The 10,970-nt window shown below is 40.4% G+C and overlaps 1 protein-coding gene across 2 annotated transcripts; it reads right to left on the reverse strand.

Annotated features, from left to right (window-relative positions):
- Window positions 1–1,150: 1,150 nt before the first annotated feature.
- Window positions 1,151–10,214, reverse strand: ZNF770 (zinc finger protein 770). Of its 2 annotated transcripts, none has more exons than XM_049825126.1 (2): window positions 10,105–10,214; window positions 1,151–5,302 (listed from the first exon to the last, which is right to left on the reverse strand). In XM_049825126.1, exon 2 carries the CDS (start codon window positions 5,158–5,160, stop codon window positions 2,968–2,970), a length of 2,193 nt encoding a protein of 730 aa, XP_049681083.1. In that variant the 5' UTR covers window positions 5,161–5,302; window positions 10,105–10,214; the 3' UTR covers window positions 1,151–2,967. The 2 variants fall into 2 exon arrangements, with proteins under 2 accessions (XP_049681083.1, XP_049681082.1); XM_049825125.1 differs by lacking the exon at window positions 10,105–10,214 and adding an exon at window positions 8,479–9,140.
- Between the last annotated feature and the right edge of the window lie 756 nt (window positions 10,215–10,970).

A 10,970-nucleotide genomic window follows, 5' to 3' on the forward strand; every position in this document is an offset into this window, starting at 1 on the left:
CTCAGTGAGTAGGAGCTACAAAAGTGATTAAACAGTTTTTCTGTGGTTTATGATGGCTGTTTTTCTTTTTTTAATTTCTCCCTAGACATATATAGGAATACTTTTATTTTTATATATATATATATTGCAAGTTTTTACTTTCTGCAAACATTGCAAAGATTGCACAGCAATCAAAATCGTAAACATTTTAAAGTTATCCATAGCCACATTTCCTAGATAGAAAATGGACGATGTAATCAGTTAGTACTGCAGTTCCAGTGAATTTAGTATTGCATACTTTGTCTTTAAAAAAAAACGCCCTTCTACCTTTTCCTGCTTGTTTTAAAATATTTGACCCTTCTTTTATTCCACATAGAACTACCTCAAGGCTGAATCCACGCAGTTTGGGAAGTTTGCCTTGGGGGGGGAGCTCAGTATTAACCCAGGAAGACCCACTGTTTTCCTGTTTACAATATGCTTTTGTTCTGCATATAGTCTTAAAAAAAAAATCCACAACTTTAGTATTATGAGATTATTACTATTAGCCATCAGCTCATTCTAGCAAAACCACAGGCAATGTCTCTGCCACCAGACGCTTCAAAGATTGATGGATTGAACTTGCCTTGAAGTGTTATGGAAAATTACTAACATTCTAATGAACAACACTAGGTGTTATTGTTAACACTAGGAAAACCATTCTAATTCAAATTCTCAAAGGTACTTGGAGACTTTTACTGTTAACTTCAAAAGAGAGAGGATTTCAACCTTAAGATTTTTTTTCTCCTGACTCTTAGAAACTGCTTTACCCCTTTCTAGCTAGTTTATGCTATAATCCCCCTAAAATCATGAATTTATAATGACACAAAACCTTTCATAAAGGGGTAGAGAGCTGGATAAACAAAGTAGCCCTTACTGTCCTTCTGAAATCCCATGGAGCCCAAAGATTACATTAGTTTCCAAATTAATCAGACAGTAATAGTTCCCATGTATGTCTATTCATCCCTGAAAAGTAGCTTTCTGTATTACCTTCCCTTCATTTTACTCAAATTGGTATTTTCAAAACATACCAATGTTAGTGTTCTCTAAACATTACTCTCAAACATAGCATTTTTTAAAATGACTGTGACTCTTTAAGAAAGGTCTTATTATCTTTAAACATATTTATTTCTATAACAAAAAAAAAATCTGAAACAAAACCTATTGTTCTAACACGCAAAGTTAGTTATTTTGATATGTAGTCTTAAACTTTTCTGCACATTGAATGTTACAAAGTTTCAAAACTCTGGTTTGCACATAAAGTATACAATAGAAGTATAATACAATATAAATAAAATAGTTTATTACAAGTATTTTAAAAGAGCTCTACAATACACTTTCAAAACATTTTATACAGTATTCTGTCTTTCAATATGAAACAGTTCACGGGGAGAAAAAAAATCTCAATATATAACTATAGTCATTATTAACATACTGAATTCGCCTGTCATACAAAAATCATAGTAACTACAGACTGAGTATCTTTCCTGGTTTTATTCTCTCTGAAAATGGGAAAGAATAACATGTCCCTTCACCTTTCACTTCATTTATGCCAAATACTACAATGGTCACAGCAAAACCTAAATAAATCACTTCAAAAATTAAAAAAAAACCCAAATATGAAAACCATTTTACTTAAATAAATATGGCTCTATTTAAATAATGAAAAGAATGCCATGTATCTTACAGGTATGTTAATTAGAAATAGGATTAAAAACTTCAGGTTTCAACTATTCAGAAGTTGTATAACAAAGGAAAATATCCTAAAAGGTATTTTTTTCAGAGGAAAAAAAAAAAAGAAACAAACTTCATTCTTGCTCATAACGAATAAAGCTCCACTGCACTTACACATTTTGCCAGCCCCACAGGCACAATGGGAGAAGCTCTCTACTTACCAGAAAGTGCAACTACAGATTCTATTAATACAAAATCGGAATTACTTAATTTGAGCTAAAAGTCATTTTCAGTCTTATATTTAATGTAATGAGAACATGACTTCCCGACAAAACTGCTCATCTGAGTTATTATCACATCCTAGAGAACATTTCTTTTACTGGTGCAATATGTACGCTAGAAGGAAAGGAGACTGGAACAGATAGTAAGCCCGTTTGTAATGTTAATGGTAATTTCTTGTCCTCTTTTCTTGCAGAAAAATAGTTTGGTATTGTATGAATTGTCCAAAAAAGCTAGGAAAGGCAAGGGATATACAAAGAAGTAGACATAATGAAGTGGTAAAATGGATTAATTGATTATAAACCCTGCTATTTTAGCAATGTCTACTTGTACTTTATCATCAAAAGGGAAGAGATCTAGTTCCTCATCCGTAGATCTCCAAACCCATTACAAAGCAGTTGAATTTCTTCTATTAACTGTTCTATAATGCCACACCAACATTTTTTCTCATTAAACTTTTTCCCCTTTTTCTACTTTCTTTTTTGCACCTTTTATCTAAAACTAATAGTTACTTTTTTAAAAAAGTATGAAATAAATACAGTAAGTGTCCGTTATTTGCAAGGTATAGGGAGCCAGAAGAAAGTAAAGGGACCATTTTTTCTGTATTCTGGAAATTACCTTTTTATCTTTACTTTTCTGATAGTTATCATTGCACAGCAAAATTTTCATAAATTACTATATGGGAAAACGTATAACTTAAAATATCCGATTCATGGAGCATTACAGATTGCTGCAACACTATTAATACAGTAAGAATATGCATTTATAAAATAATTTAGGAAAAAAATGCAGAGTGGCTTTTTTGTTGCCTCTTTTTTGTTTTGTTATAAACATCTTCTCACATTCATCACAAATTATATCAAGTAGACAGTTTTGAAGACAGTAAATGTATTCTTCAGGTCATCTCCATAATAGAAAGAGATAATCCCCTTCAGTCAATTGTTAGGTGTAACATAAGCCTTTCAGTAATTACGCAACCAAAAATTTTAATATAGAATGTCATAGGACATTATCCAGTTTTGATAAAAACAATATATTCTCTGGTTGTTGCTCAGTGGTACTCAGCTTTAAGCTCTCTTTGAAGTGAATAAGGTGATGTCTTTTCAAATGTGGGGCCTGTCTGAAATTTTTACCACAAACTAAACATTCAAACGGCTTCTGTCCAGCATGCATTAGGTAATGTCTTTCAAGCTTAGAAGGTGATTTAAAAGTTTTAAAGCAGATACTGCATTGATACAATTTGTTAACAACTTCACTTTTTTCAGTACATTCAGAAAAATCATGCCAACAGCTGTAACAGCTTTGCTCTGTTCCCAACAATTTACTACACAAATATGGCTGTGTGTTTCTACTGCTGGTGTCAAGAACAAAGTCCCCTGACTCGATTTCAACTTTGATTTCAGCTGCTTGGTTTGACTGAATCAGCTCAAATTCTTGAAAGCCAGATGCCTGTGAAGGTGTTTGAGAATAACCTGAATAACCCACGGGCTGAGAAGACTTAAATTCAATGTGATCTCCCTGATGATTGAAAAGTTTGTTCAGGTTTTCAAATTCTACCTGGCAAACGGGGCTTTTACAGGGTCTCTTTTCAGTATGGGTGAGCTGATGTCTTTTTAAGTGAGCTGACTGTCTAAATGTCTTCCCACAAACATTACAGCCAAAGGGCTTCTGTCCCGTGTGTATAAGGTAATGTCTTTGAAGTTTGGAGGAAGACGGAAAGATTTTTTCACATCTGTCACATTTACACACTTTGTGTCTGTTATGTGTATTTTTAGCAGAAGCTGAAAAAGCACAGTGAAGTACTTCTGGATTATCAAAGAAACCATCATCTGATGAACCATAAAAAGCATCATCTTTATTATCCGGTGAATCATTGATGTTTAACATGCTTTCACCAGTAAGCATACCTTTTAAATTAATTCCAAAGTCGTGAGGTTGTGGGTGCTCTTGCCAACGTAATGGCACAGTAAACATTCTTTTCATCCGATTACTAAGTGCCTTGTGCATGTCAAGCTTGCTATGGCAATCCTTGAAAGGTTTAGTGGAAGCGTGCTGATCAGAACACTGATCTCTAGCTGCAACCAGGTCAGGACTTTTAAAGTGACCTGATTTTTTTTTTTTTCTGTCAGTAAGAGAAAAATCCGTTGCCTTTCCTCCAGTATGCTTCAGCTTCATCAGGATCTTATTTTTCACGCTGACAGCATGGCTGCGTGCTGTTGTACCATTCTTTGAACTTTTGTCATCTCTCAGATAACAACATTTGTGCAAATTTAGAACCTGCTCTGTTTCAAAACACTGCTCACAAGCTGGGCACTGAAAAGGTACAATGTAAATCGAGTGAACGTCACATGGGTCATTCTCCTGCGACTCATAAGTGGCAGCATTCTCAAAACTATCCCTCTTTCCTTCCAACAGGTTGCGTGGTCTGGGATATTTAAGAGTCTTTGCTTTGTACATAATATTGGGTAAAGTCTTATTTCTGGCATGGAGCTGTTTGTGCTTCATGAGTTTGCTCTGTATTTTAAACCGCTTCTGACAAAAGCAGCACTGAAAAGGCCTTTCTTCTGTGTGTGTGAGCTGATGGATTTTCAAGTGTGTTGACTGTCTGAAAGATTTACCACATGAAGAACACTTAAAAGGTTTCTGGCCAGTGTGAATAAGGAAGTGTCTTTCTAGCTTAGATCTTGATGGAAATGTCTTGTTACACGATTCACAAGCATGAGTTTGCTTTCTCCTTCTGGCACCATGTAGGCTATCTGCCTTCAGACACTGATGCAGCATCCACCTCTCTTCAGTTGTAAAAGATTTCCAGCACATGGAACATCGAAATATGCCGCAAGTGACTCTGTCTTGCTCAGAATTCACAGAGTTTTCTGCTTGCTTGGTATCATTCTGATAATTTTCGTTATGAAGCTGCTGATGCTTTAAGAAAGTGATTAAGTTTTTGAAGTTTCTGTAACAAACAATACACTTAAAAGGCAGATTATGGGTTAACTGATGCCTCTCCAGGTGGACCAGCTGCCTAAATGTTTTATGGCATACATGACATTCAAATGGCTTTTGACCAGTATGTATCAGATAATGCCTAGCTAATTTTGATGGAGTTTCAAACTGTTTATAGCAAATGTCACAAACATATGGCTTTTTTTTGGGTATCCTGTCAGCTGTTACACACTGCTGAACTTTTAACATTTTTATAAAGCAATTACACTTTGCCTACTGTTAGTTTCTTCAGATAGGCATTTCAAGTGAAGTCATCAATTGCACACTAAGATGGAAGGCTGTAGAAGCAGCAAATTTTCTTAGGAGAGATATTCTTAAATCCCACAGGTCCCTAAAATAAGAAAGAGAGTATTATTTTAGCCTATATTAATACATAATTGCCTAAGTTTGTCTCTTGTTTTCTACATAAGAGACCAAAAGCATCTAGATTAGAATACTCTTGCTATAACTTAGCTTAAAATGCTTTCCTTGTAACAGAGTAATCACTCATTATGTTGCAGGATACAAAAAAACTCTACTTTCCAGAAGAAACAAACAAGTTTAAGTCATCTGTGCTGTAAATGCAGCTATACTTCCAAATAATATACTGTTCAGCTACATTATGATAGTTTGGGTTATTTACAAATAAAGCATATTCTTAAAAAAAAAAAACCACAAGAACTTATTGCAATAAATTTCTCCCCTACAGCAGTAATTCTAACTCCCAGATAGAATATTTATGAAGATGAGAGAAAAAGAGAAGAACTAGGGATTCTTGGGCTTCAGAAATAAAAATTAAATGAATGTAGTGTTAGTGAGAAGTAAAAATACTTAGTTTCAATGTATCATTAAAGTTACTAATCACATTTCTGCATCTTATCAACTGTATCCAGTAGTGTAATTATTTTTGCTTTATCTCATAACGGCAAACACCAGAACCATTCAGCAAGAGCAACACAGTAACCATAAACTACAACCAGAACAAGGATAAGCCCCAAAACAAGGATGAACACAGGCTATGTTCACTATCTCACCACAGAGCTAGAATATCAGAGTTGCGATAGCTAACCATGTGTGTACCATATATACCGTATGCACCATGTAACCATGCGTATAAGGCATGATAAATATAAAGGTCATTATCATAATTCATCATAACTAATGTTTTGGTCTAAACCAAAATCATGAAATAGTCAGTTTTAATTTTCCTTGAATTTTCAACAGATGGAACACACTTGGGCAAGCTACTGTGTCTCATCTAAGGCATGACTTACAAACAAGAAACAATAACTTCACAAGTACCCGAGTGCATAAGAAGTTATTAACATACAGGAACAGCTAGAAAGCACCTCAGGCAACCATTTAGTCCAAGCCTTCCACTGTGAGGCCAGCTCATGTCTAGACAGCCTCCAAAGTGGTCTTAACAACTTCCCTTGAAGGAGGTTCCTTAACCTCAGCAGGGCTCCTGCTCCAATGCATCACCCTCTCATGAAGCTTTTCTTTGCACTCAGCTGAGCCTTTCTTTACTACAAAGTTATTTTCATTATCCTTCTCCCTGTGAACCTATAAAATAACTAAAAAGCGTTCTCTGCCACAGCTTCATGTATTCAAAGTCTCCTTTCTCTCTTCTTTTTTTTTCTTTTTTAAACTAGGAAAATTCTGTTTTTTGTAAATATTGATTTTAGGTCCACTAAAAAAAAGAAAAAAGAACAAAAAAATTGGTCTTTTTAATCACCTTGGGATTAATTTCAGTTGGTCACATCCTTCCTACATTGCAGCATCTAAAACAGATTAAGTATTCCAGTCCACAAGAGTAGTACAAACAACACAATAAAAATACCTCTGGTATGGTATTACCCATCTCCCTTTATAAAAAAGAAAAGGGATGGAGGGAGCAAACTTTAAAGCAACAGCATAATAGTTAGGACTTGTAATAACTTTGAGATACACAAGACATTTCTACTAACTATAATTTTTGGTATTTTGACACTACAACTCACAAGTTGTACATTCTTTCTACGTACTAGCAGAATAAAAAATTCATTTATTCAGTGTCTCCAAAAGCCCTGTCTTCACAAAGAGTTAGTGTCCCTGTCCCTAGTTTTTAAAAATTCAGAAATAGCTGAAAAGTCCATTCAGAGTCTTTTCAAAGAATGAAAGCCTACTGCAATTTAAAGCAAGTTACGATAAGATTCAAGACACATGCACAAAAGACTGAAAATGTCTGGTGAATCAAGATTTTTCTTAAGCTTAGTGAAAGGAAGCCTGGTCATCTGTTGGGATTGTTCCACCTCTAACAGATGTGTTCCTAGATAATTATGGGCCTTATTAAATAACATTTGGATGTATGCCTTAGATGCAGTTGTCACTACATTTCAGTGAGATTAGGTAACTCCTCAATAGTTCAAGATAGGATTTATCAATGCTGTGAAGCAGTTGAGAAAGTCAACTTTTCCTTTCCTAGTCTCTTTTCCCATAGAATTTTAACAGCTACTGGGTTTCAGTCTTGTTTTGAAGATGCAAGAAAACACAACACTTTAGGAGACCCCCTCTTCCTCCCAGTTGTTGTTCTATACAGCTCAAGGCAGCCTCCATTAGCAGGGAAGGAAAACCTCCTGAGAAAGAGCTGTAAGGACTGATGAATTTTAGTTAACATACTGTCATACAAATCTAATTTACGCATCAGGGAAGTGCTCAAACAGTATAGTGACATGCAAAGAAAAAAAGTCCAGAGTAAGAGACAGCTGTGGCATATTACGCAAGGGATTTTTGCATTTAGCTTATAAATTTTTTAGAGATTCTATCTGGTGAATGAGGAAAATGCTCTGTAGTACAAGGTGTCAAAATCACAGTAGAGCTTCTTGCTGTGGTCTTCTTGCCCCGTGAAAGACTAAAGGCTCAGATGAGGTAAACTTAGGGGACGCAGGGGAAGGAGAAAGAGCCAAGATAGGCATTACTGTGTGGCCCAAATATATTTTCAAATCCTATTTACTAAGGACAGACTTCTCCACATCTATTTCAGGGTGCTCTGTGCCTTGCACATCTAAGGAATAAACATGCTGCTGCTAAAGATCAAAGAGCAAAAGACAGGCTTGGAATATTGTCTCCTGCCAGCTTTGGAAGTACACAGGCATGTCCTAATTAGAGTCAGAAAAATGTACTTCCCTATGTGATAAGGATTTAGTTTATGGCATAGGTCCAATTTAATATTAAATTGACCCTACTTTTCATCTTGGCTCAAGGTCATGCAGAAAAATAAAATCAAGACGTAACGTAGGCTGTTGAAGGTCCACAGAGGACCCTCTTAAGTCTAGTATTATTTAATGATTAAGATTATTAATATTACAGATGGCAGCAAGCTGCAACAAAATGAAAACATGATAGAAGAAAATTCTGAATTCTAATCCAGTCTTTATTAATTAGAGAAGGTGGGTTTAAAAAAAAAAAATGGGAAGGGCACTTCAGTAAGAAGAAATACAAGATCTTCAATTTAGGCAAGAATAATCAACTGGAAGTGGAACAACTTACTAGATTATAGTTGTGCAGAAAAGACCTGGAGTCTAAGTTGGAACAGAAGCTGAATATGCCAACAGCATGCCATCCATACCAGGATATGTAAACAGAAGTAAAGCTTTGCTAGCATATAAATCTTCCACACTGCTCACTACTGTTTAAAATTCAGCTAGAATACTCTATCCAGTTTTGAATACTGCCCTTCAAACCGATTCAAGCATAGGAACTAATTGGAATGAATTCAGAGAAGAGGATCAAGAATGATGAGAGCTTAAATGCATAATATACAGGAAAAGATTGAAGTAACTGGGAATGTTTAAGTTAAAAAAGAGGCGACCCGATTAAAAAGAACAACAAAAAAACCCACCCGAACATAAGAGCCAGCTTTAAAGAAAATGGAACTAAGCTGTTCCCCAAGCCACTTATAGTTGTGACCACAAATGGCTTCAAATTATAGAGAGGATTCAAGTACATTATTGTCCTTACAGTTGCAGAGTTTTTCCTCAATAAGCATACAAATAAGTTGCGTGGGGAAACGGCTCTGCCTCCAACACCAGAGGTCTCCAAAATAGGTTGTACAAACATCTCTCAAATTCCCACACCCATACAGTTGACCCCATACAAGCTAAATATTCTGGCTTGCTTTCCTATGGCTCATTAGTATAATTCGAAACAAGCCACTTTAAGAACTGCAAATTCAGTGTATTTCCAAATTTACCAAAGGATTCTTCCGCGCTATCATGAGTGTATCCTCAGATCCTCGAGATAAGCTAATGCGTATAGCTTCCCAGACACAACAATAATAATAAGCGTGTGAATAAACACAAGGTGCCTCCCGTAACGTTAACCACAAAGCAGGCAAGTGAAGACCTCGCTGCCGATTTACGAAGCGCGCAGCAGATCCAGGGACCTGGGCGCCGAGACAAACGCACCGCACACCCCCCCCCCCACCCCAGCTCTCCTCAGGAGCAGTCGAGGCTGCTGCGGCGGGGCAGCTCGTCACGCCGGGCAGGTAACCTTCACCGGCACGGTGCATCGACACCGGCGTCACGCATCAGGGCTCCTCAGAGCCAGCCCCTCTCACGCTGCCGTTCTCCACGAATTTTTCAAGACGCTTTCTGAGGCAAAACAACAGACACGTGACGGTGAAGCAGGGCGGTTTAAGCACACGCCGAAGTTCTGCCGAAGGGGCCCGAGACCGATCCCCCCGCAGCCCCCGGCAGGACACGCTTAAATCCAGTCACTACACTGCAAGCAGCTGGCGAGGCGGCTCTTCCAGACACCAGACCGCGAACAGACACGCAACACCGCCGGCGGCTTTCCCGCAGCGGGAAGCGGGCTCCCCGCCGGCCCGGCCCGGCCCGCGCCCGCCCGCCCTCGCCGCGGCTCCCCCAGCCCGCAGTGCCACCACCCCCCGCCGGCCGGCGGGGCGGGCACGGCACGGTACCCGGACCGGCACCCGGACCGGCACCGGCACCCGCACCGGCGATGCCCACAGGGGCTCGGCTCTGCCCCGACGCGCCGCACTGGCGGCCGGCGGCGCCGCGGCCGTCACCGGCCCAGCGCCCCGGGGCCGCCGCGGAGGCCGCCGGCCGAGGGGAAGGGCGGCAAGCGGGGACCGGGGGCGAAGAAGGGAGCGACCTGGAGAAGCAGCTACCGCGCCTCCGCCTTCCTCATCCCTCCCGGGGTGGCGGCCGCCTAAACTCTTCCCCCCGGATGGCACCGGGACGCCGGGAAACCCGGGCCGGAGCTTTCCGTTCCCCCGCGCAATCCGGCCCCGCCTTCCGCCGCTCTGAGGCGCCGGGCCGGGGCCGGGGCCGGGGCCGGGGCCGGCGCCGGGCCGGGGGGCGGAGGGCGGGGAAGGTGCCCCCCGGCTTTATTTCTGTCGGGCAGAAAATGCCCTCAGGCTCTGCCGGTGAATTAATCAGTCGCTGGTGGCACGTTGTTCCCTACAAATAAGGCGCGGTTTCTCCTTCAGCATCCCGAACGCAAGTAGCGGACTCGCGGTGGTTTTGCGGGTTGCAACTAAAGGATTCTGGCGCCGTTACCCTCTTGCACCGCAAGGCCAAACCCGCCGGCCTAAAAGGCCGGGAAGTGGTGCCTGGAAGAGAAGGGGAAAAGAGGCGTTTGGCTGGGAGGTCTCAAAAGACCTTCAGCAACAGGTGTGCGCAGAAGTAACGGTTTTGCAGAGTTTTGCCTCCTCTGCAGGAGGGAGGGATCAAAGAGTGCAGGAGCTCATGGGCTGAAGGACGGACGGGGATCCCTGCAGTAGCTGGAGCCCCCTCGGTGAGCGCAGCTTGGCTGAGGTTACCTCAGAGGAACAGCAAGCAAAGGGCTGAAAACATCCAGAAAGAGACAGGAACCATTTACAGTTGAGCCCTGCGTCCAGTTCTGGGGTGCCCGGCACAAGAAGGACATGGACCATTTGGAGCGAGCCCAGAGGAGGCCATGAAAATGGTCAGGGGGCTGGAGCACCTCCCCTGTGAGGACCGGCTGAGAGAGTTGGG

The sequence above is a fragment of the Accipiter gentilis genome, chromosome 22 (genome assembly GCF_929443795.1).
Source record: "Accipiter gentilis chromosome 22, bAccGen1.1, whole genome shotgun sequence".
Taxonomy (NCBI): Eukaryota; Metazoa; Chordata; class Aves; order Accipitriformes; family Accipitridae; genus Astur; species Astur gentilis.